The sequence below is a fragment of the Camellia sinensis genome, chromosome 7 (genome assembly GCF_055761805.1).
Source record: "Camellia sinensis isolate YWXY chromosome 7, ASM5576180v1, whole genome shotgun sequence".
Taxonomy (NCBI): Eukaryota; Viridiplantae; Streptophyta; class Magnoliopsida; order Ericales; family Theaceae; genus Camellia; species Camellia sinensis.
Genome location: NC_138967.1, coordinates 465836 through 491976, shown reverse-complemented (window position 1 = coordinate 491976; position 26141 = coordinate 465836). Strand labels below are relative to the sequence as shown.

General features: G+C 36.2%; 1 protein-coding gene and 4 pseudogenes across 2 annotated transcripts in view; all 5 read left to right on the top strand.

The window, feature by feature from the left end:
- Positions 1-26141, top strand: part of LOC114277435 (putative mitochondrial-processing peptidase subunit beta, mitochondrial) — a 44760-nt pseudogene that overhangs the window by 13176 nt on the left and 5443 nt on the right. Inside the window, exons 4-11 of the transcript XR_014334881.1 lie at positions 347-601; positions 8316-8455; positions 8794-8933; positions 9068-9136; positions 24512-24676; positions 24817-24958; positions 25063-25210; positions 25321-25429. The product of XR_014334881.1 is annotated as a putative mitochondrial-processing peptidase subunit beta, mitochondrial (transcript). The remainder of the gene's footprint in view (positions 1-346; positions 602-8315; positions 8456-8793; positions 8934-9067; positions 9137-24511; positions 24677-24816; positions 24959-25062; positions 25211-25320; positions 25430-26141) is intronic.
- LOC145788918 (potassium transporter 4 pseudogene) lies at positions 179-4788 on the top strand (annotated as a pseudogene).
- On the top strand, positions 7543-7649 carry LOC114277443 (small nucleolar RNA snoR74; annotated as a pseudogene).
- LOC114277444 (small nucleolar RNA snoR74) lies at positions 9915-10020 on the top strand (annotated as a pseudogene).
- LOC145794928 (microtubule-destabilizing protein 60-like) lies at positions 18015-22450 on the top strand. The gene is made up of 5 exons (XM_082877270.1): positions 18015-20290; positions 20398-20525; positions 21350-21409; positions 21505-21599; positions 22129-22450. The coding sequence occupies exons 1-4, from the start codon at positions 20201-20203 to the stop codon at positions 21506-21508; spliced, it is 282 nt and encodes a 93-aa protein (XP_082733396.1). The 5' UTR covers positions 18015-20200; the 3' UTR covers positions 21509-21599; positions 22129-22450.

Genomic DNA, 26141 nt, shown 5'->3' with positions numbered 1-26141 from the left:
TTTAGTTGGTACCATAGGGGTTGTAACTGTCACATTTTGAAATATAGGTTCACATGATTTATTGTGTGTCATGGTGTGCATCCCTATTTATTATGTGCAGGTGTTAATTTGAACATTCTTCTTGTTTGTGCAACTCGCGTTTGCATTTGTTGTATATCCCTGTTTGGTTGTACAATACATGGGCCAGGCTGCTTTCCTATCTAGAAATATCTCATCCATTCCTAAAAGCTTCTATGACTCAATGCCTGGTTTTTGCATTTTTACTTGACTTGGAATTCTTTCATGCATTTTGTTCTTGAAGCCAAATTTAATCTTAATCTACTTTTAACTGTTGGTTGTCTTGCAGATGTTGTATTTTGGCCTGTCTTCATTATTGTCACTCTAGCAACTATTGTTGGAAGTCAGGTTATCATCACCGCAACATTCTCCATTGTCAAGCAATGCCATGTCCTTGGGTGCTTTCCACGAGTAAAGGTTGTGCACACCTCAAAACATATTCACGGGCAGATATATATACCAGAAATAAACTGGATCCTCATGATCATTACGTTTGCTATAACTATTGGGTTTCACGATACAACTTTAATTGGAAATGCTTATGGTAAGTTGATTGATTTTGGAAATCGCATGATCTCGTTCTCTCAAATCTTTGAGCATTGCATTGAGCTTGCGTGTTTGCTTGTACTGTTTATTTACAACTTTAAAACTTTCTGTCCAAGTGTTGTTTGGTGGATTGGAGAGGAGTGATTTATTTACCAACTATTGTTTTTATACTCCTATTTTAAACATATGAGATTTGTGTACTCACCTAAAACACAGGAAGTAAGCATGGGTATACTCCTATTTTAAACATAGGGGCAGAACTATGATTATTTCGTGGGGGCACGTTGGAAGAAACCCATGTATATCTCACATATGTAGTATATGATATCTAAAATAAATAAATAAATCTATATATGGCCTTACCATAGCATTTGAAATGCTACACATACCAACATGTTGTACATTGCGCTCCAAAAATGACCACCTTTATTCATTCAACCAATTAAAAAAGTTGACCATCAGTTTTTTTAATATTTTTTTGATAATCCCTTTCAAGTTAGTTTTTTTTTAATATAAGAGCATCTCGAACAATGATAGTGAAATTTTTTTTCCATAATTAGCTTTTTTAAAAATTTATTTATTTTAGCTATTCACTTTTTCAATTCACACACTGACAATACTCTCCACTTAAACCATCTTTCATTAAAATATTTGTTCTTTCTCTTTTGGATAAATTTGTAAATAGCTTGATCATCAATGACACATTGGGAATAAAGTAATAAAAAATGAATAGCCCTGTAATAGTACCTTGCCGAAGGAAGCTAGCAACTGTAGCTTTCATCAAATTGTTGGAGCATTTGATGAGACTGTTGGAGGTCTTTTTTATTGTTTTGGCTTGCTATTTGGATTTAAAATGCAAGGCTGTAGGAGATGCTCTAATATGGTAGGTGTTGGAGAAAAAATGCATGACCAAAAGGTATATTGATGTGATAAAAGACATGTATAATGGACTTGTGATTACGATTAGAACACCTGCAAGAGAAACTAGTGAATTTCCAATTACTATAGGATTGCATCAAGGGTCAATTGAAGTCCTTACCTCCTATTTTCTTTAGTCAATTAACTAAACACATTCATGATGATGTCCCATGGTGTATGTTATTCTCAGATGATATTGTTAAACCCAACTAAACGAAGCCTTAAGTCCCATCAAATGGGGTTACCTATATTAATCCTTCTTCTCCACTCGACTCTATCAGAGGCTGTTTGATTAGTCAAAATAAGGAGATTCGTATCTTTATTTATTACACTAGCCCATGTTAATTTAGGCCTGCCCTTTCCCCTAACACTTTCATCTACCGTCATTGTGTTGCATCTCTTCACTACTGCCTCTGCTAATCTTCGTTGTATATGACCAAACCATCTCAATCTATTCTCTCTCAGCTTATCTTTTATCAGTACTTCTTTTACCCATTCATGAACATTTCTAACTCTATTTTTTCTAGTTTTGCCACACATCTATTTTAGTATTCTCATTTCAACAACACTCATTTTATCTACATATTATTTCTTAGTTATTCAACATTCCGTGCCATACAACATCTTTGGTTTAATAGTTGTTCTATAGAACTTTTTTTTTATTCTAGTGGGTACTTGTTCATCGCACATTGTTTCTTAGTTGCCCAAATGCACTCTTCCACTTAAGCCACTCTGCCTTAATTCTATGAGCCACATCTGCTCTAATCTCCCTAGCTGTTGTGATGATCGACAATACCAGCAAAATTGAAAGAATTTTTTTATAGAACAACTATAAGGCGAACAATGCTTTACAGGACAAAACGATGGGCAACTAAGAAACAATGTGTTCACAAGTTGGTTATGTACAACAAAGACCTATAAATGCATCAGTTAGAAAGAGTGATATGATTACTATAAATGGAAATGTTAGGACTTACATGAGATGTAGTTGTAAAAAAATAATGAATTTATTTAATTTAACTAAGCATATAATCCTTGACAAAGTAGAATGGAGAAAAGTGATTCATGTAGTTGACCCCACTTGAGTGGGACTTGAGGCTTAGGTTGGTTTGATTTGGGGACCATCATTTATCCAAAATACAAAATTTGATTAATTTTTAATTGTTGTTTTGTAGTAAATATTTTGTAATTATAGTAGTGAAATCATAAGTATTTCATAAACCGGGAGGTTCATTCTTTATTAATTGTTTGTATTTGTAATTCTACTTGAAATGATTGTAATTTAATTTGATTAGATGACCTCAATATGTGTTTATGATGAACATTAGTTCTAGTTATAATTAATGTTGAACAGTTTAATATGGAACGATGGGATAGCTTCTTTTTCTTTCTTTCTTTCTTTCTCTCTCACTTTTATTTTACATACATGATAATATATATGATAAATATTAGTCTAAATTTAGTTGTAATTGAATGATTATGTAATTAAATTGACTTGAAATAATTATGTTTAGTGAAATTTATATGAGATTACGTTGTAATTGATTGTATGATGCAATTCATTTGAAATCATACACATACTTGATCTGTCAAGGAGGGAGGGAGGCGAGATAGGACACTGCTTGGCACCCCCGAAATGATATCCTAGTTCCACTTAGATATGAAGACCTAAATGACTGCCCATTGACCCCACTTCAAAGGAAAACACAAACAAATAAAAAAAATCCATAAAAAAGATAAAGAAACAAATAAATATATAAATAGAGAGTAGGAAGTACTAGAGCTAGATGAACGAACTTGTGAGTTGCATAGAAACACAGATATTTCTAGATTTTGATTTTGCTCTTCCACAAAAGAAACATAAAAATAATAAGTAAAAGAGAAATTTGGAGACACTTGTAAACACTTCTACATGCGGGCACATGGTTGCACATGGTTGCACAGTTCATGCAGATAACAACAAGTTGCACTCTAGATTTTGCTTTTTGTTAGATCACAAGCATAGATTATGCCTGTAAGTCAATCAGTTATTAGCTAGGATGCATGAACACTTCTGCGGAGGAAAGGTGTCATGTCTGACTTATGTCGGATACTAACGCTCTTCGAACACTCCTAAAAGCATGTTCGACACTTCTCCAACGCATTTCAATTAAAATATCAAATCCATAATATCGGACACTTTACAAACACTTCTTGAACCCTCCAAACACATCCTGTATAATGAATCTCTTCACAATAATAATGTTTTCCATTCTTCATAATATAATTTATGCACTCTAAATATGTTTTTAAATATTTATGAGATGAATAAATCATTTGTATTACAAAGTTTTATATTTGTTTTGCATGCTATAGAATGTAATTCCCATGGAGTGGTATTTTGATGTTAAAGTTATGAAATATATAGCTTGTTAACGGAATTAGTGTTATGTTACATATTTTTCATTAACTTTGAATAAATAATTCACATATGTGACGTAACAAATTTGTAAAATTATAAAATTTTAAGTTGTCCCAAGTATGTATCATGTCTTGTATTTTTTTGAAAATCGACGTGTCGATGTATCCATGTTTGTGCTACTTTGGTTATAAGGTTATTACTATAAGGAGTGTCCATTGAGGGAGCTAGAAGCTCTTTACATCTGCCATTTTAAAAACAATAGCAGGAAGCAGGAGGAATGCTTTGTTGTTCTCTCTCTCTCTCTCTCTCTCTCTCTCTCTCTCAGTTTCTTCTTGAGGGTATCTTACTTTTCTGTGGTTATGTTTGTTTTGAAGGAATTATCCTTATTATCTGGTTTTTGGTTCCTTGACCTCGCTTGCATGACAGTTACGTTTATCACAATGTGTCTCGTGGCACTTGTTGTAGTCTTCGTCTGGCAGAGAAGCATTCTACTAGCTGCAGCATTTCTTCTCTTTTTTGGGTTTATTGAGGGTGTCTACCTGTCATCTGCACTCATGAAAGTTCTTCAGGGTGGCTCGGTTTCTCTTGTTCTCTCCTTCATCTTTATGGTCATCATGTATGTCTGGCACTATGGAACTCGCAAGAAGTATAACTTTGATCTTCACAACAAAGTTCCATTGCATTGGCTACTTGGCCTGGGCCCCAGCCTTGGTATTGTCCGGGTGCCAGGAATAGGACTTGTGTACTCAGAATTGGCGACAGGAGTGCCTGCAATCTTCTCTCACTTTGTGACAAATCTCCCAGCATTTCACTCTGTTAGTTTTTGTTTGTGTAAAATCTGTTCTGGTACCCCATGTCTCCCCTGAGGAACGATGCCTCATTGGCCGTATTTGCCCAAGACCCTACCGGATGTACCGGTGCATTGTGAGGTATGGGTATAAAGACATTCAACGAGATGATGGAGACTTTGAGAACCAGCTCATCCAAAGTGTAGCAGAGTTCATCCAGATGGAGGCAGTAGAGCCAACATTATCAAGCTCTGACAGAGACACTGCATCATTTGATGGGAGGATGGCTGTCATAAGCACCAGAACTATTCAATCAAGCTCATGCTTGATAGTATCTGAGCAAGAGGATTGTGGTGCATTCAACTCCATCCAAATTAGCAAGTCTTTAACCCTTCTGAGTTTGCGGTCTTCTTATGATGATGAAAATCCTCAGATGAGGAGGCGCCAAGTGAGGTTTCAATTGCCACCAAACCCTGGGATGGACCCTTTGGTTAGAGAAGAGCTCTTGGACTTGATCCAGGCAAAGGAAGCAGGGGTTGCATACATAATAGGCCATTCTTATGTTAAGGCAAGGAGATATTCGTCATTTTTGAGAAAGCTTGTTATTGACATTGGATATTCATATCTCCGAAAGAACTGCAGGGGCCACTACTAGAAAAATCACCTTTTGCTACCGTATAATTTGCGACCACCTGATTATCAGTCTCAAATAATCAATTTATCCTTTATTTTCTTTTATTTTTTTTTCTTTTCCTTATATTTGCCTGGCCCTTCACAAATATTGATCATTGTCTCTCGTACGTGGTCTCACTATCTCTCTCTCTCGGTCTCACATTGGTATGAATCTCTCAATCTCGTTCTCTCACTCTCTCTCTTCTTTCGGTCTCACTCTCTCTCTCTGTCCCTTAGTCTCGTTCTCTCTCTCTCTCTCTCTCTCTCCTTGATGTTCTTCTCAAGCTTGTGCTCTCTTTGTTTCTTATACATATATATATTCTAAAAACACAATTAACTTTTCCCGATACTTTCGAACTCGATCATTGAAGGTATGCTCTCTCTTTCTCTCTCTCTCAAGTTTCTTCTTGTTTTTAGGTTTGAATCTACACCTAGGGTTTCGATCGAGTTCAAGGTACTCTCTTTTAGAAGGTACTCTCTCTGTTTCTATCTTCCGTCGTTTCTTCTTATTTTGTGATTTGAATATGCTCCTAGGGTTTGGATCGACGGATGACCCTTGCAATATTCAAATTTGATGATTTATATCATTCCATGAATGCAATTCAATTTTATTTCTTCATTTCATTTTTTGTTCCTAAGCCTGAAAATTCAGCATGTTTGTGTTTTGTCTGACCTATTTCTCCATTTTGCCTCTGTTTATCTGCTTAGAAATTGTCAAAAAAGAGAACTGAAGAAATTGAGTTTTATTCTTTAGCTCTGTTTTTAGTCCCTTTGAATGAAAATTAAGATGACAGTTTTATGCTATAAATTTTTCTTATAATATTTATAGTTTTTGCCTAGGTTTTGTTGTTGAGAAAATGCCGGAAAAGAGATTCTATTTCATGCTTTACGTTTGTTTTAGTTCTTGAGAATGAAAATCAGCTAAAGTTAGAGCAAAATTTGAGTTTTATGCGCCAGGTTGGTCTGATCATATGTTTTGATTTTGCCTATGTCTGGTTGCTTAGCAAATGCTGGAAATGGGAAGAAAAGGAAATCGAATCTTATGCTTTAGACTTGTTTTAGTTAGAAATTTCTACTTAATAGAGCCAAAATTAATTAAATCATGGACATCCTTGGGTCTTCAATGTTTTTGTATTGTTGAATAGAACTGATAGAAACGCTGTTGGGGCAAGTTTTGATACATTGTTGCTCAATGATAAGGAAGAAGTAAATTAATTCTTTGTAGCCCTCCAGTTTTTTTGAACAAGAAAATTAGAGCAATATGTGAATGTTCAATTGGTGCACAAATGCAAACCAAACTAATTATGAAGCGGATGGCTCTCTCTTTGTAAATGTCAATATATCATAGGTATAAATGCTAGCTGTATTCGGTATGTGGGGAGAATTAAATCTTCTAAAAACTATAGGATGATAAAGCATGTGAAATAAGACCAAATTTGCACTACAGGTTGTTAACAAAGTTACACCAATAGAAGTTTGCATACTTCATGTGGATAGCTAGTGCTTTTTTTTTTTTTTTTGAACAATTGGTGCTCGTGAAACTTCTGTTATGCTACCGTTGCAATTATTGGAGTTTCCAAAATAGATTAGTTTATTGCTATTGATAGTTGATTTGTAAAAAATTTGCACTTTAGGTTGTTAACAAAGTTACACCAGCTGAAGTTTGTATACTTCATGTGGATAGCCAGTGATCATGCTTTTTTTTTTTTTGAACAATTGGTGCTCATGAAACAATTACTTGAGTTTCCAAAATAGATTAGTTTATTGTTAGTGATAGTTGATTTGTAAACCACTTGTTTTTCCTTAATTGAATAGTAAATTGAAATAAAAAATTAAAAAAAAAATTGTGGCGTTCTTGTTTTTCCATTCGTAGATTTTTTGATTTTTGCTTTTGAGGACACTTGTCCTTCTTTGTACTTCTCTTTTCTTCTTTTTAATAAAATTCTTCTTTTGTTGCTGATAAAAAAAATAAAAATAAAATTGAAATAAATTTTTTTACGGTATAATAAAAAAAAAAGTTCTAGCTTCTGAACAGATTGTTTAAGAGAGGATTTTTTCTACTTGATTCCTATTTCCTCTTCTTCTAGCATCATTTCTTCTTTAAATAGCTGAAAATTTAGCATCAGCTTTGTGTTGTCGTTAGATTGTATTAACCTGATGAAAAAAGCAGGGCCTGTTGCCTTCTTGTGGGAAATCATTTTTTCATTGTTATTGGGTGAACCTCTTGAGTATTTATGATTGAATGTTCAGTAAATGATTGGACATTATAATTAATTTAAGTATGTTAGTTCATGTTTTAAAATTGTAATAGCTTCTAGATTGGTGTTTTAGGCTGAGCTTATGTTAGAGAGAGACATTTCTAGAAACCATAAATGCTATATGAAAGAATAACCACATGGTTTATGTATTTGCTGTGTCTATTGCAATGGCTTTTACGGAGGAACAATATTGTTTATTAAGTGATGTGAATTATACAATTATTCTCTCTGTCGGCTATGTAATTATGCTAAGAGTAACCATGCACATGTTTTAGCTAATGATTCTTTGTTTCTTGTCAAGTATCTAACTGATTTTTTCAGCATCTTCTTTGTTTGAACTATTAAGTTAGGTAATCTAAAGCCCAGACTCAATAGCTCAAAACATTGTTCTACATTTAAGCTCGATTTCATCTCATGTCTCTCATTCAACTTTAGAAAAAATTTATCTTTAAACTTGCAATCATATAGCAACCAAAAAAAATAAAAATAAAAATAAAATTTGTGAACATTTCTTTGTGGGGAAATTTTTTGCATCACTTGATGTAAGGCTTGCTTGTACTTGTTTGGATTAGTCCATTTTTTTTATGCTGCAGTTTATGGTTTTGATTACTCTTTTTTTTTTTTTCTTTGATGGGGTTTGATTTGATTACTCTTACTTAATCATGTTATGCGTAGAAGCTGTCAGGAAGATTGATTTCCATTGTCAGTGAAGAGGGCCCATTTTAGATTATTGGCCATGAAGAGAGGATACCAAGAATCTTCATCGTCGGGTTCTCTTAGACCGCCTCAATCCAAAATCAGACACAACCCAGAAGGTATTTTGTGGTTTTTTATAGACAATTCATTTTGTCTATGGTTTTGATTTGTGGATTTGAGTAAATATAGATTTGGGTGTTTTGGTTTCTCTGTTAATTGCTGGAGCTGAGCTTTTGGATGGTAAGAAATCAGGGGAAACTGAATGGGAACCCCTCCAAAAAAAAAAATTCTCAACTTTATTTTGTATATTTTTATTTTAAAGTATGTTTTATGAAAAGGGGAAAAAAATATAATGTGGAAAATTGATTGTCTACTATCTTGCTGCATTTTGGTAGCAGCCGGACATAGTATATTAGTATTGAATTTTGGTAGTTATAGGTTATTGTGTTATGGTCAGGTGATGCCCATTTTCTAGAGGATGAGAGTACAAAGGTATTTGCCAGGAAAGTTGCTGACCATTATAGTGCTAGGATGAATCAAACTCTAGAAGAGCAAGGGGCTAGTCCTATTATTCATTTAAAGAAACTTAACAATTGTGTATGCCTTTCGATCTCATCAAATTCATTGTTCTCTTTAGAACCTATGATACATGAAGTATTAACCATTGAAGTTATCAATATTTTATTTATTTATTTATTTATTTATTATTTTTTTAATGCTTCTGTGAACAGATTGAAAGTGTATTAATTCAACTTTATGCGCACCGAGGAGACGCAGTTCTTGATCTTGCTTGTGGCAAGGTACTATAGGTCCCTTATACTGTTAAAAATGGACAGTTGCCTTGTTCAAATGTATCTATCTAGGTGTGTTTTTACGCAGATATTTGAAATTATATTCCTAACTTTGAGAAATTTGAAATTTAAATTGAGAAGGCAAAGAAGATGCTGAAGGTAAAAAACTGAGATGTATCCTACAATATATATATATATATATATATGTATATATATCACTTTGTTAACGTTATTGTTTGGCACTAAGTGCTCGAATGAACAAGCACTGATTAGCAATACAAATGGTCAATTATTATTTATAATAGCCTTTGAAAGATTTGGTTATGATAAATTTTGGAGGAAATAACTATTGACATTGACAACCTGAAGCTCATCTTGTTATGATAGCTTGTGGCTCTGCTTTGGAGGTAATTTATATTGTTGTTATCTCTTTTGAAGTTGAGATTTCTGCGATGCTCTTCAATATGATTTTGATTAAAATTTCAGCATTTGATAGATAGATAGATTGATAGCATTGCACCAATAGAATGGTTACAAAAGAAAAAACCTGAATTCTACCTTAAACAGAGAAAAAATTATTTTAATCAAGGAGAATGGAATGTGAGGTGAAAGGAAGAAAAAAGAATAAATCAGTTTAGTGGCTTTCCACACTAAGGTTTAGGATTATTTAAGAGATGATTTTTTCTACTTGATTCCTATTTCCTCTTCTTCTAGCAGCATTTCTTCTTTAAATAGCTGAAAATTTAGCATCACCTTTGTGTTGTCGTTAGATTGTATTAACCTAATGAAAAAAGCATGGGCCTGTTGCCTTCTTGTGGGAAATCATTTTTTCATTGTTATTGGGTGAATCTCTTAAGTAGTTAATGATTGAATGTTCAGTAAATGATTCAGTTCTATCTTTCATATTGTAAACACTTAGAAAATATGAGGAAGAAGGCAACAGGTAATTATATGCCACTATCTACCACCAACACCACTATCATATTCTATACATGCCACTATCTACCACCAACACCACTATCATATGCCACTATCTTATTATATGCATTAACACAAATTTCCAGCACTCCCCCTCAAGCTGGTTTGAAGATATCTTCCATAGCCAGCTTGCTAGTCAGCTTATCAAATTGCTTCTTGTGTAGTCCCTTCGTTAGCACATCAGCTAATTGTTCACCTGTTGGAAGGTAGGTCATACAGATTATGCCAGCATTGATTTTCTCCTTGATGAAATGTTTATCCACTTCTATATGTTTTGTGCGATCATGTAGAACTGGATTATGAGCTATAGATATAGCTGCTTTGTTGTCACAATAGACCTTCATAGGTGTCGGGTGAGAAAGCTTTAATTCTTCAAGAATTCTTTTAATCCACATTACTTCACAGATTCCATGGGCAACAGCTCTGAACTCTGCTTCTGCACTACTTCTAGCTACCACATTCTGTTTTTTACTCCGCCATGTAACTAGGTTCCCACCTACAAAGGAGCAGTATCCGGATGTTGATCTCCTGTCTGTAACACTTCCTGCCCAGTCTGCATCTGTGTATACTTCAACTTGAAGATGTCCATGTTTCTTGAACAGTAAGCCTCTCCCTGGAGTTCCTTTCAAATATCTTAAGATCTTATAAACGGCCTCAAAGTGCTCTGCCCCTGGTGAGTGCATGAACTGACTTACCATGCTGACTGCAAAGGCAATATCAGGCCGCGTATGAGACAAGTAAATCAATTTCCCGACAAGTCGCTGATATTGTTCCCTCTCTTTGACTTCTTCAGCCTTAGCAGCTTGTAACTTCAAGTTAGGCTCGATCGGAGTCTCCACCATCTTACAACCAAGCATACCTGTTTCTCCAAGGAAATCAAGAACATATTTTCTCTGATTAACGAATATACCTTCCTTGGATCTTGCAAATTCCATTCCGAGGAAATACTTGAGGGCTCCCAGATCCTTAATGTGAAATTCTTTTGCGAGTTTCTCTTTGAGGGCTGCTAACTCTGCTTCATCATTACCAGTTAAAATGATGTCATCAACATAAATAATCAAAATTGCAATTTTACTGTTTTTTGAATGTTTATAAAATATTGTGTGATCTGCTTGACTCTGCGAGAAGCCACAACTGATAACTGCCTTCCCAAAGCGTTCAAACCATGCTCTTGGTGATTGTTTGAGTCCGTATAATGACTTGTTCAATCTGCATACTCTGTCGCTTCCAAGTCTCTGCTCAAATCCCGGCGGTAGGCTCATGAACACCTCCTCTTCAAGATCACCATTGAGAAATGCATTTTTAATGTCAAGTTGATGTAGAGGCCAATCTGAATTTACTGCAAGAGATAACAGTACTCTGATGGAATTTATTTTAGCAACAGGAGCAAACGTCTCCTGATAGTCGATCCCATAAGTTTGAGTGAAGCCTTTAGCCACCAGTCTCGCCTTGTATCTCTCAACGCTTCCATCTGCGTTACATTTTATCGTAAACACCCATTTACACCCAACTGTTTTCTTGTCTTTGGGTAGATCAACTATCTCCCAAGTACCACTTCTCCTTAAAGCATTCATCTCCTCCATGACTGCTAATTTCCAATTCGGATCATCCAATGCTTCCTGTATATTCCTTGGAACAAACAAGTGTGAAATCCTAGATGTGAAAGCTTTATGGTTTTTAGACAGTCTTTGATAGGAGAGGTAATTTGCAATAGGATGTTTAATGCAATTTCGGACACCTTTCCTAATTGCTATAGGAACATCAAGGTCGGAAATAGAAGGAATAGGATTACTTAAAATTTCGATGCCAGAACTCGTGTGGACATTCGGGTCATTAGGATGGACATTCGGGTCATTATTCCTCAGATGAAATCGCTTCCTAGTATAAACCTGAAGCTCAGGATTTAGATCATTTTGTAGTACTTCTCCCCCTAAACAAGAATCTTCTTGACTAGTGAAGGTGTAGGTGAATTTTAACAGCCCCCCGCAAACTCAAGGGGGATAGGAACTAACCAACTTGAGTTTGGAGAGAGTAACAAAATTGTATGTATTATTGATTGATTAATGTAAGAATTTATGTATTATTGATTGATGTCTTGATTGATAGATTACAAGATTCATGATTCCTATATATAGAAGAGGTGTAGTGGATGGTGTGTAGTGGATGGTGATAGTGGTGTAGTGGGTTAGGTTTAGTGGAGTAGGTGAGGTGGTAGTGGTGGTAGGTGATGGTAAATTCTAACAGCCCCCCGCAAACTCAAGGAGGATAGAAACTAACCAACTTGAGTTTGAAGAGAGGAACAAAACAAGAAAATACATAAAAATAAAAGAGGATAAGAGACACTGTATGGTCGTGTCAGACCATTGGTGAAGACACTGGATGGTGGTGTCATAACGTTGTAGAGGACACTGTATGGGGGTGCCATAACCATGTAGAGGACACTGTATGGTGGTGTCATAACGGTGTAGAGGACACTGGATGGCGGTGTCAGACCGATGTAGAAGACAGTTTATGGGGTCATGTCGGACCGTTGTAGCAGACAATGTTGTGACAGTTGTGGTGACAGTTTACGGAGTCTTGCTGGACCCTTGTAGAAACTAACCGGAATCAATGTCGGGACAGTTTACAGAGTCTTGTCGGACCCATAAAGGAGCTAACCGGAATCAATGTCGGGACAGTTTACAGAGTCTTGTCGGACCCATAAAGGAGCTAACCCATAAAGGAGCTAACCGGAATCAATGTCGGGACAGTTTACAGAGTCTTGTCGGACCCTTATAAAAACTAACCGGAATCAATGTCGGGACAGTTTACAGAGTCTTGTCGGACTCTTAAAAAGTTGCACCCTCAAAAGGTGTGCCCAATTTTGTCAAAAGGCGTGCCATCAAAAGGCGTGCCCAATTCATCAAAAGGCGTGCCATCAAAAGGCGTGCCATCAAAAGGCGTGTCCACTTTGTCAAAAGATGTGCCATGAAAAGGCGTGCCAGTTTGTCGGGCGGCAAGAGGCGTGCGATACGCGTGGCTGCCTCGGCTATTTAACCAAGACGAAGGCTGAGGCTGAGGCATACCATTCTGAAACCTCTGAAACCAACCCTTCGCTGAAAAAACTCTGCCTCTGCGGAGAGAGAAACTGTGGAACACTTTGTTGCCATTCTGTCACCAACCCTTCCGAACATTACCAGCCTGAAATTGCTATTTCGCTGAAACACTTAGCAACCCAAAAACATGGCCTCTTCTTCCCGTCCAGCTACCCAGAACCTGCTCACGCTCTTTCCAGAACTGAACGAGCCCACAAGAGAAATAACTGGTGCGGTGGCCAGTGAACCTCAACCAAACACCTCTGGTTTTGCTCCATTGAACTTTCCGATGCGGTCGGTGGAGCAAAAAATGGCGGTGCAAACTGATATTGAGGCTAATCAGTATACTCTGAAGTCATGCGTGGAAACCATGACGGCGGTCACAAATTTGTCGAACCGGCTGCAGAGTAGGACAAATGAGGTGCAGCATTTAAATTCCCAGCTGGCTCTGCTCCAACGCATGTATAAGGATGCGCGAGCAGAGATAAGTGTGCTGAAAGCAGAAAATAAGGAGCTGAAGCGGAAGGCCACTGTGATGTTCCGATTTGGAGGTCCGCCGTATGCTGCAGTGGAGGAGTATGGAGGAGTGAACGTGCTCGGCGGCGTAGGAAACACGGAGGCAGCACCGTCAAGGGCCGCCCAAGACGGAGGAAAGAAGAAGAGATCTGCAGCAGAGTAGAGAAGAAAAATCCCACTGTGGGTGTTGGGTGTGTTATGGTGGTTTTTTTTTTTTTTTTTTTTCGTGTAAAATTATGATCGGGGTTGATCCTGACATGAATAAAATAAGTGTGTTTGGCAAACTCGAATGGTAGGTGTGGTAAGGCAGAAAAATCAACTGGAATGAATTTTTTTTTTTTTTTTTTTTTTTTGTGAAAATAATAATAATAATAATAATAATAATAATAATAATAATAATATTAATATGGAAATCATGAGTGGGCGGTGGTACAAAAATATTGTGTAGAAAAAGAGGGAGATGGTGGAAAAGAGAGGCCACTCATGTTATTAAAATAAATTAAGGAATTAAAAAAAGTGATATTGGTTTTGTTTTCAAAAAGATGGATTAAAATAAATATAAAAAAAGAAAAAGAAAGTGGAGACCATGATGAAAGGTGGGAACAAGTGTGCTGGTGCTGTGTTGTAATGGTCAGAAAGAGAGATAAGAAAATAAAATAAAATAAATTTCAAGGTGCTGTGTTGTAATGGCATTGAAATATCCACCATCATAAAGAGTATCAGTGGTGCTGCATATGTTTATGAGCATTATTTGAGGCCTTTCTTTCTTAACCCACAGCAGACTGTTAACGTCTAGTATGTCCCAAGGAAGAAGGACATCTTTAGTAAGCCAGATGACATTCTAACTGCTGCTGAGAAGTACATAGAAGAACATGGCCCGGAAGCATTTGAGAAGCTTGTTAGCAAGGATAGGGAAACCAAGTTCAGGAGTAGCAATTACACGTATTTTGATGAGGACCACAGCTATTGAGCCTTGTTTGGCTGAGGGAAACACCTTTTTTCCGCTGCTGTTAGGAGTATCTTTCCGGTGGAGAAGCTGCTATGGACTATTTGGGGAGAGTGATGTCGAAAGCCGGAGCCTTGGATCTCGCCACCGGCGTCGGCGGAAAGATCGAGAAAGACGATGTTCTCTCCGCTGTCCAGAAGTATGAGCAGTATCACGGCTACTATGATGCCGAGAGAGAATGAGATGTTATGAAGATATGATGAGGAGGTAGGTATGTAGTAGACAATTCTAGCGGACTAGGTTGAGGTCCGGCGGGCGGCCAAGGCGAGGTTGCCGCCCGCCGGTGAAGCGAAAAAATATTAAATTCTTAACCTTGCTCTGATACCATGTAAGAATTTATGTATTATTGATTGATGTCTTGATTGATAGATTACAAGATTCATGATTCCTATATATAGAAGAGGTGTAGTGGATGGTGTGTAGTGGATGGTGATAGTGGTGTAGTGGGTTAGGTTTAGTGGAGTAGGTGAGGTGGTAGTGGTGGTAGGTGATGGTAAATTCTAACAACTAGGCACCATAGAACTTGGTTCTCCTAAGTGATCATTATCAGACAGATGTGGTTTTTGTGTAGGATAAATGACATTGGGGAGCGGGATAGAAATATCCCAAAAAACGGTCTTCTACTCCACTTGTCTCCCCCTGAAGAGAAGTGTTGGGGAAATAGGATTTTGTTTCCACAAATGACACATCCATACTCACATGAAATTTCTTGGTTTGAGGATCGAAACACTTATACCCCTTTTTGTTTGAGGAATAACCCAAAAAAACACATTTTATAGCACGGGGGTCAAGTTTTGAACGAAATTGACTAGGAACATGAACATAGGCAGTACATCCAAAAACTTTGGCGGGTAAATCAGAAAACAACCTCGTGTCAGGAAAAAAAGTTTTGAGACAATCGAAAGGTGTTTTGTATGTTAACACCTTTGTAGGCATCCTGTTTATCAAATAAGAGGCTGTTAAAATTGCTTCACCCCATAAATATTTAGGAACATGCATGTAAAACATTATAGCACGTGCTACTTCAAGTAGATGTTTATTTTTTCATTCTGCAATGCCATTTTGTTGAGGGGTATCCCGACATGTAGATTGATGAAAAATCCCCTTTTTTTCCAAAAACTCACCCAACTGCTCATTGAAATATTCTGTTCCATTATCAGAATGTAAAATACCAATTTTGGTTTGAAATTGATTTTCAATCATATTGTAAAAATTTGTGAATAAATTTTTCACGTCAGATTTTTTATTCATCAAATAAATCCAACATAAGCGGGTATGGTCATCAATAAATGTAACAAACCATCTTTTACCAGAAAGAGTAGTGATTTTAGAAGGGCCCCAAACATCACTATGAATCAAATAAAAAGGTTTGGAAGCCTGGTAAGGTTTTGGCAAATAAGTAGAGCGATGAAATTTTGCAAAAATGCAACTTTCACAATGAAAAGAAGAACAATCAATCCCTTTAAATAATTCTAGAAATAAATGTTTCAGATAAAGAAAACTAGGATGTCCTAGCCTATAGTGCCATATCATTATTTTTTCTCGAACAGAGATTGAACTAGTACTATTAAAGCTCTGAGCTTTTTTATTACTAACAGGTACTTCATCAAAGTAGTAAAGACCTTCAAGCATCCTAGCACGCCCAATCATCATCCCCGAGTTCTGGTCCTGAAATTCACAATGGGATTCAAAAAATGTAACACGACCATTAGAATCCTTAGATAGTTTACTGACAGACAAAAGGTTACAGGCTAAGTTGGGGACGTGAAGAACAGCATTGAGATTAATTTTCTCAGTTAGTTTAATAAATCCTTTTCCTGCAATAGGTGAAAAACTACCATCGGCTATTCTGATTTTGTCATGACCAGAACAAGGGAAATAGGTACTAAATAAATGGGAAAAACTAGTCATGTGATCGGAGGCACCGGAATCTATGATCCACGGAGAGAAGTTTAGGCAAGAGAAGGCTTTAGGATTTCTACCTGTTTGTGCTAACAAAACACTAGGAGTACCGGATGAGGAGTTGGATTTTATCAGCTTTAAGAGTTGATCAATCTGCTCTTTGTTGAAGGGACCTGAATCGGCTTCATTAGCGGTAGGAAAGCCACGATTCTTCTCTCCTTGTTTGCTGCTTTTCCAGTTGACAGGTTTGCCATGGATCTTCCAACACGTTTCGCGTGTATGGCGAGGCTTGTTGCAAAAATCACACCAGACCCGTGGCTTATCATCAAACTTGCGCTGGTAATTTGCGGCCTTGTTGGCCGCAGCATCGCTAATTAAAGCAGAAATTTCAATTGATTCACCAGTACCTTTTTTCTTAAGCATGACGCTCCTTCGGCTCTCTTCCCTTCTGACTTCGGCAAATACTTCGCCAATGGATGGGAGAGGAGGTCTGCCAATAATTCTTCCTCGCACTTCATCGAACTCAATGTTGAGGCCGGCAAGAAACTTGTAAATACGGCTGTCTTCCACAGTTTTCTTGTGGTGGTTGCAGTCGTCAACCGATTTCCATTCGTATGTGTTGAAGATGTCAAGATCCTGCCACAACCTTTTCAACGAATTGAAATATTTGGTGACGGAATCATCTCCTTGACGAATCTCTCCCAACTTCAAAGTTAATTCGAAAACTTGAGATTGATTTCCTAGGTCAGAATACATCTGACTAACATTATCCCACAATTCTTGTGCAGTAGGATAGCACATGTAATTAGAGCTTATATCCTCCTCCATGGAATTGACCAACCATGTCATAACCATGGAGTTTTCAGCGTCCCAACTGTCGAACAGCGGATCATTAACAGCAGGAGCCTTCTTGTCACCAGTGATGTAACCGATCTTTCCTTGCCCACGGATATACATCCGGACAGATTGTGACCAGCGGAGAAAATTATCACGATTTAGGCGGATGGTGGTGATTTGGACAGAGTGAGAGTTTGACGTTTTCACCGGAATGGCAGCGGCAGGGGTTGAAGTGGTTTCGGACGTGACTTCCGACATGGCTATGACGGTTTTAGGGCTGCTGTGTTTTTTGTAGCTCTGATACCAACTTAGAAAATATGAGGAAGAAGAACTCCGAAAATATGAGGAAGAAGGAATATATTTCTGTTATATTCAAAACTTCTTATTTTACAAGACCAAATGACACTCCTTATATAGGAGATATTACAAACATCATTATAACCCATTATATGCCACTTACATATTATATATTACCACTATCTACCACTATCATATTATATACATGCCACTATCTACCACCAACACCACTATCATATGCCACTATCTTATTATATGCATTAACACAAATTTCCAGCATAAACCATTGTAAAGTTTAGAATTGTTTGACTTCTTATTCTGTATTTATTTATTAATTGTTTGATTTCTTATTCTATATTTATTTATTATTCTTTGGATCTTTGAATTTGTTTCCCATGTAAATAGAATTAGAATTTATCATCCCATTGCCTTGATTTTTTTAATTTAAAATTCCAATCTGCATATCAGGTTATTTTCATTTCTGGTAATAAAAGAATACTAAAGATGTGAGCTATAGAATTTCTCCATTCTGATAACCTTTTGTATCACTTGCCCATTATTGATGTATAGGAAATGAGTTAATTTTATAATAATCTAACCAATAATTACATGAGCCACAACTAATTACTATTATTAATTTTTTTATAATAATCTTTTGTTATTTGTGATATTTCGATATTTCTTCGGAAGATGATTTTCTTATGGCTTCTTATTTGCAATATTTTGATATTTCTTCAGAAGATGATTTTCTTATTGCTTCTTATTTGCGATAACTTCCAGGACTTTCGACTTTCTGGTTCTCCTTTATCTTCCTTCTTATATGTAGTTACGTCCATATCTATGTTTGTGTTTGTTTATCTCGGTTATATACAATTGTTACAATTACTGTTAAAATACTAGTTTGAACATCAATTTATATTCCTGTCTTGATTTCTCAACAACCAAACAGAAAATATCCACAGACAATTCTTGACTATTTTGTGTGTTTGTAAAGCATTAAACTTTTTAACATTGCATAAAAGATGCCTTTGCTTGCATATCATAGGGATAGAGAACAACAATAACTTATGAATATCAAATTCCTCTAAAACTTAACATGATATATAAACCAGAAATTGACAGTCACTACAAATATTGCATTCCGATCCGTAGCCTATATAACAAGAACACAAAATGAGCATAAACACTCGTTAAAACCAAAATAGAGCGAGGCTCATGCGTAGGCAACTGGAAGAAGTTCAAAAAAAAAAGCTACTACGTCGCATATAGAAAGCACTGCTAAATCCTACAAGTAGTATCATCAACAAAATACTGAGACCCCTCATTTACAAAAGAACAGATTCATCGATGACTTTGAAAATCAAAATCCATTCTCCTGCAAGGGCTCACTTAAGAAAGTGTGGATTCATCAATCCCGCAATCTCAAGAAACCCAACTCGGTCTCGCTCTGCAAAAATTTTCTTCAGGTTTTCATCACAGATTATGACCTTCTTGTTTTCAGGATCGTAACAATAGGAAGAAAAAAAACATGTCAGCATAAAAAATGATAATTGAATAAAGGGCATTTCATTATTGTCACGTAATATGCGCGAGAATGTGGAATCTTGTAGATTCAGTGAATGGTAAAGACTTTAGTAATGACACAATGCCTACTCTATATGTGATAGGTGAGTGAAGTTATGGTCATTATGCCCAAAACAACTGATTAATACATGAAAACCCTGAGTAAAAATATTTAAAGGAAGTTAAAAATGCACCTGTTGGTCAAACTCAGCACGCTCCATAGCCCTCACATCGCTATGCAGCACCAAATCAACCGGTCTTGTGATTTCTTTGACGGCAGGTTTTACTAAGCACTGTAATACCATCGACCACATCAATTCAAATGAACTTGGGAGAGTCCAGACATGCATATTAGGCTTATTACTTAACTGTCGACTACAAGCATTCGGCAAAGCATGGCATAAAATAATTCAACCTGGCATTTTTGCACCCCAAAAGAATATGTACATTCCCAATAATATTTCATTTTTTTCGGAAGTTGATAGCATTTGAAATGAGTTGCTTTTTTCTGTAGTTGTTCAATCTTAACCTCAGTGATTATGGTGTTTTGACTTCATTTGGAAAGATGACACAAAGTCTATAAAATTTGTTCGATATGGATTTTGGCATAGCACATCCAACAAAAAGCATATATTCATGCTACACATTTCAACAAAATATTACATATGAAATTAGAGAGAGAAACATTTGTACAACGAAGCGAAACTTCCATTTTTTTCCTCCTCAAATTAAATAGAATTACCTCTGGCTCATATGTTGTCCATGGGAGACCTTGTGCAATTGGTATCCGTTGCTTTTCCTCCTCCATCATCATTTGTTGTAATTTCTTGACAAATCCTTCCTCCTTGTATCTTCCCCTTTGCTGCAATAAAAATCAATCACTGAATCTACCAAAAACCCATGCCCTCATTTGGGACCTTTGGTGGAAGTCGCTGGAAGAAGAAGCAGCTCAAAGCAACCTACCAAAAACCCTTCAAGCTTCAAATAGAGGTGTGTGTTTATGGTTTTGTGAAATTGACTTTTGCTTTTAATTCCTTCTGTCTTTGCCTCAATTTACTTGAAATCATGTTAATTTTGGTCATTGATTTTTATTGCAGTTGAGTGGAAGATACAAGGAGGAAGGATTGGTCAAGAAATTACAACAAATGATGATGGAGGAGGAAAAGCAACGGATACCAATTGCACAAGGTCTCCCATGGACAACATATAAGCCAGTAAGCCAGAGGTAATTCCATTTAATTTGAGGAGGAAAAAAATGGAAGTTTCGCTTCGTTGTACGAATGTTTCTCTCTAATTTCATATGTAATATTTTGTTGAAATGTGGAGCATGAATAAATGCTTTTTGTTGGATGTGCTATGCCAAAATCCATATCGAACAAATTTTATAGACTGTGTCATCTTTCCAAATGAAGTCAAAACACCATAATCACTGAGGTTAAGATTGAACAACTATAGAAAAAAGCAACTCATTTCAAATGCTATCGACTTCCGAAAAAAATGAAATATTATTGGGAATATTCAAATGGCAGCTTGTGGATTTATATATATATATATACATATTCTTTTGGGGTGCAAAAATGCCAGGTTGAATTATTTTATGCCATGCTTTGCCGAATGCTTGTAGTCGACAGTTTAAGTAATAAGCCTAATATGCATGTTTGGACTCTCCCAAGTTCATTTGAATTGATGTGGTCGATGGTATTACATTGCTTAGTAAAACCTGCTGGCAAAAAAATCACAAGACCGGTTGATTTGGTGCTGCATAGCGATGTGAGGGCTATGGAGCATGCTGAGTTTGACCAACACGTGCATTTTAAGCTTCCTTTAAATATTTTTACTCAGGGTTTTCATGTATTAATCAGTTGTTTTGGGCATAATGACCATAACTTCACTCACCTATCACATATAGAGTAGGCATTGTGTCATTACTAAAGTCTTTACCATTCACTGAATCTACAAGGTTCCACGTTCTCGCGCATATTACGTGGCAATAATGAAATGCCCTTTTTTCAATCACCTTTTAATTTTGCTTCTGTGATTGCATATTAGGTGGCTGAGAAGATGGGCCTTATTGAACAGTACAGGGAGGAAAGGGAAAGACAACAAAAGGTACCCGACAGAAAAAACGTCATGGGTGTGTTTTGGTGATATTAGTCTTGGCAGTTTACTGATATATGTGTGCATGTTGGATTTTGCTCCTGTAGTTAGCAAAAGAAGAGGAAATCAGGAGACTAAGAAAGGAGCTCATTCCAAGAGCTCAACCCATGCCCTATTTCGACAGGCCTTTCATCCCTAGAAGGTACCAGATAAAATCCAGAATTTTTAAAATCTTCTCTTGCTATACATGGCGTTCCATTTGAATATGGATAACCAAAAAACCTACTGAATAGAAAAATTTTCTAGTAGGTTTGGCCTATAGGACACATGGTGTGTCTTTTCAATATTAGAAAAACATATGATCCACTTGTTTCTATTTTCTATACAAGAAGATATCATGTCTATTTTGGTGGGCGCGGAAAGCTGAACCTGCCATATAACTTCTCCTACTAATGACTTCAAATAGACCCTCTCCTTCAAATGATTCTTAAAAAGCAATATGTAGTTTGTATGCATTGCTTTCTTTCTTCTTTTTTTATATACATTTTTTCCTCTCAGTGTCACTTACTGTAGTTGCAACTTTTCCAGCATATTTTATTGATCAGGTGTTGTTTTGGATCTCCAATTTTGTAAAATAAACCTCAAATCTAGAAGTTTTCTAATGCATCATTTGACTGGCATAAGCGGTGTAAACATAACGATGTCCCTTGTTTGTTTCGGGTTATTTTCAGGTCGATGAAGCATTGCACCATACCTAGAGAGCCAAAGTTCCATAAACCACCACAACACAAGAAGATCAAGTGTGGCATGATATGTTCACACACCAACAGTGAAATGCAGAGAAGGAAGAAAAATCAAGATTTTTCATAATTTTTTTGTTGTCAATTGCGTAATAATGCTGAACTTTTTTTTCTTCTTTATATGGTCTCCAATATTCCTTGTGTATATGAAAGCAATCAATTTAATTGCAATTTTGATGAAACAAGTGATGGTAGTGTTTTATGCACAATTGTGTGTTATTTCAATGAATATTATCTCATAATCATTCATTTCTCTAGTGTTGTTATTTACCTTGTTTTCTTTTTTCAATCTTTGAAGCACAAGTCATGTATGCATCTTTATTTGAAGTTTTGCTCTTACCCTTTGTTTGTTTGAGCATTTTTTAGATACGTGTTGGCTAGACTAATCACATAGAAATCCAAACAAAGCCTATATATTTAATTAGCACAACCTCAATATACACATTTTGCTGACTTCTTCTAGTGTAAGACAAGGCAAACTTGGGTAGTTAGGACTTAGGACAGGAATAATGAAGTTTAGTTCACACCACTTTCAAAACAAAAAAAGAAAAGTCGGTGATTAATATGCCTGTGACCTTGCTAATTCACTCTCTCTTGAAAAGTATGATCCTTGTATACTCGTGGCATTTCCTATCAACTCTATAGAAGAACTTCGTAAGACTGGACTTTTTAGAGAAAATGAATGTTTGGTATATGTTCAGCTAACATGTCCTTTAAAATCATAAAGTGCTTTTGTGCTTTCACCATGTAAATACACATTTGGTGACAAAATCTCAAATGTATTGAAATGACTTTCATCAAGCATTCTCCTTTACAAAACTTAATTTAAAATACAATAATTGTGAAGGGAAAAAAACACAGGATAAAATTTGACTCATTGGGATGGTTTATGTTTTTAGGATAGTATCGAAAATGTTACAAGATACAAGTATATAAGGATAGTATTGAAAAATAAAAAATTATAATTCCACACTTGGCAGCTAGTAATTCACGGTAGAATATCTTTCTATTATTTTCACAAGCTAAAGAATCTTTCTGTTAGTTTCACAAGCTAAAGAACAGCGGTCAATGCCACCCCAACTTTCGCCAAAATCAAAACCTTAGACCTCTCATTTGTTAGTGACGTGTGATAACTGCCTGTGGCAGCCATTTTGTGTATGCAAATAACTTAATTTAACTTGGAATTGATAAGTCTGATCTTCTAACTAGATTAGTGGAATTTAGAGCATACAGAGGTGATCACAGTGAGCATACAAAAATAAACAATGAATCTGCAGTTCTCAGCCAATTTCAACCAAGATTCCAAGCCTCAAATGGAAGTTAAAAGGTGACATAAATAAAAAATTTCCCAATACATATTGCTTGTGTAGGGATTTTAGGCCTCAAGTAACCGACATTGCGCACCATGGCATAGCAATACTCTTGGAAATCAAAAAAAATCAATGACCAAAGAAAACAAAATGGAAACATGTTCATAAACACTCAGCAGTTGGGACCAAAAAATTGCTCTGAAAAAAAAACGCTGCGACTTCTCTTCAACCAACTAAAATTGAAACCTAGAGACTATCAAAATGATCAGTAGTAGAGCTCATTGATTCATTTGATCAAGGGGACGCGAACACTAAGGAGTCATTTTGAGGCAGATGGAGGAGGTAGTAACATTCATTCTTTGATAAAGTTTGTGTTTTGCTTCAATTTTCCTCATAATCTGATTTGTTTTCCTGGGAATGATTCTATATTCTAATTGTTTGATGTAAAAAGCCATTGCACTATAGACCATATGAATCTTTGGTGGCATAAATTGCATATGAGAATTATTAGAATTGGTGTTAATCCTAGTAAAGAATATAGTCAATAGGAAAAGGCACATCATGATTCACAGGGTAAACAGTAAAGCCTATGTTACATGGGGAATAAGAACCAATAATAGTTTGTTAAGGTAGTTATTGTTTTAATAATGAGAAGGGGACGCGAACACTATGGAGTTGTTGGATGATCGAAATGTTTTGATTTTGAGAAAAAGGAATATAATGAGTTCTATTAATTGCTATTAGTTGCTTGAGCATTTCAAAGAAATGCCTTAGTTAGTGTGACTGACCTTGTGCTTTACTTTCTTCCACCCTTTGCATTGATGTACCAATAAATGCTGATCGAGTCAGTTTTTTGAATGATGAATGCCTTTGCGTATTCATTTGTGGTCTCGTGATTTCATCAATTAAATCACCTCTATATTTTGTTTTTACAAAAAATTCTAATTGCATTGTCGTTAGTTATTTGATTTTTTATTGTGATGCTTGTATATTATTTATTATAGGTTGAAGGGCAAACTGACGAAGTAATTTTTGACCATCTGCATGCAACTGCTTTCCAGTACACTCCTTTGGGCAGAACCATTCTTGGACCTGCTCAAAATATCAAGACGATCACCAAATATAATCTTCAAAAGTATATATCGACACACTACACTGCACCTAGAATGGTAGGTGATATTTATATTGATTGTTGAGTCTACTGGGTTGGTTGGTTGGTTGCATGCTGGCTTCACTGTCATTTTATCATCAATTATTTTACTCTATTGACTTACTTATTGAAGTCTTAAGCATTGGTCTTCTATTTTAGGTAATTGCTGCTTCTGGAGCTGTGAAGCATGAGGACATTGTTGAGCAAGTAAAGAAATTGTTTACCAAGTTGTCAACAGATCCAACTATAGCGTCTGAATTAGTTGCTAAAGAACCAGCAATTTTTACAGGTTCCGAGGTGTGCTTATATCATATAAATATTTCACAATTTGTTTAATTTAAACGCTCTCTTCCATCTTGTATTTCTACAAAATTTATTAATTGGCATTCTTTATGTGAAAATCAGGTTAGGATGATGATGATATACCTTTGGCAAAATTTGCGGTTGCTTTCAATGGGGCTTCTTGGACGGATCCAGATTCCATTGCTTTGGTGGTCATGCAGTCTGTGTTGGGATCTTGGAATAAGAATGCAGGTGGTGGGAAGCACATGGGGTGAGCTGTTTGAACATCATTTGTGGGGTTTTAATAACTAAGTTGAATATTTTCCTGTGATATAACCAGTGAGGGCATGCATTAATTAGTTTTTGACAATTTGTAAGCAGTTCTGAGCTTGCGCAGAGGGTTGGCATTAATGAGATTGCTGAAAACATGATGGCTTTTAACACCAACTATAAGGACACTGGTCTATTTGGTGTTTATGCCATTGCCAAGGTGAGATTATGCCCTATAATTATGATTTTTTTAGTTTCAGGGCCTTCTTTCCCTCTTCATATTAGGTTCTTTCAAATTTTTGATATCTTTTTGCCATGACTCTATATTTTGTTAGCAAATTGAGAACATCTATAAATCACTCCCTGAAATGATTGGGTTGTATCTCTTGTTCCCTCTTGTTCCATTTCTTTCCTCACTCACTTTTCTGATGGACTAGGTCCCCATTTGGCACTACTGTGTGTTTAGCTTGGAATTACTTTTCTTTCCCTTGAAATAATGCTTTAGGTTGTGTTTGGCTGCATCTTTAATGTACTTTGATGTGTAGAGGCTCCCCTAAAGGCACTTTTTTAGTGAAATAAAGCGTACAAGAGGATATGCAAGTGCTTTTGAAGTGCAGCAAATAAACACTCCTAAGCCTTTTTACAACATCTTCTATAGAGCTCTTAACTTATTGGAGGCCTATACACCACAAAACAGGCCTAATAAGTGAAACATATTATTGGGTGTTGAGGTGGACACTGGTTGCTTGCATTCTGGGTGAGTTCAAAACTGAAATATAGTCAAAAGTAAAACAAAATAGCCCAGCTGGTTCTCTTGTGGGTGATTTAGGTATGCCAGAAAGGGAAAAAGGGAGTACTGTGCCAAGGGATGAGGTTCACCCCTTCCAGTACCCTTTATTGGCAGGGATTAACACTAGGATAGTGGTTATGGC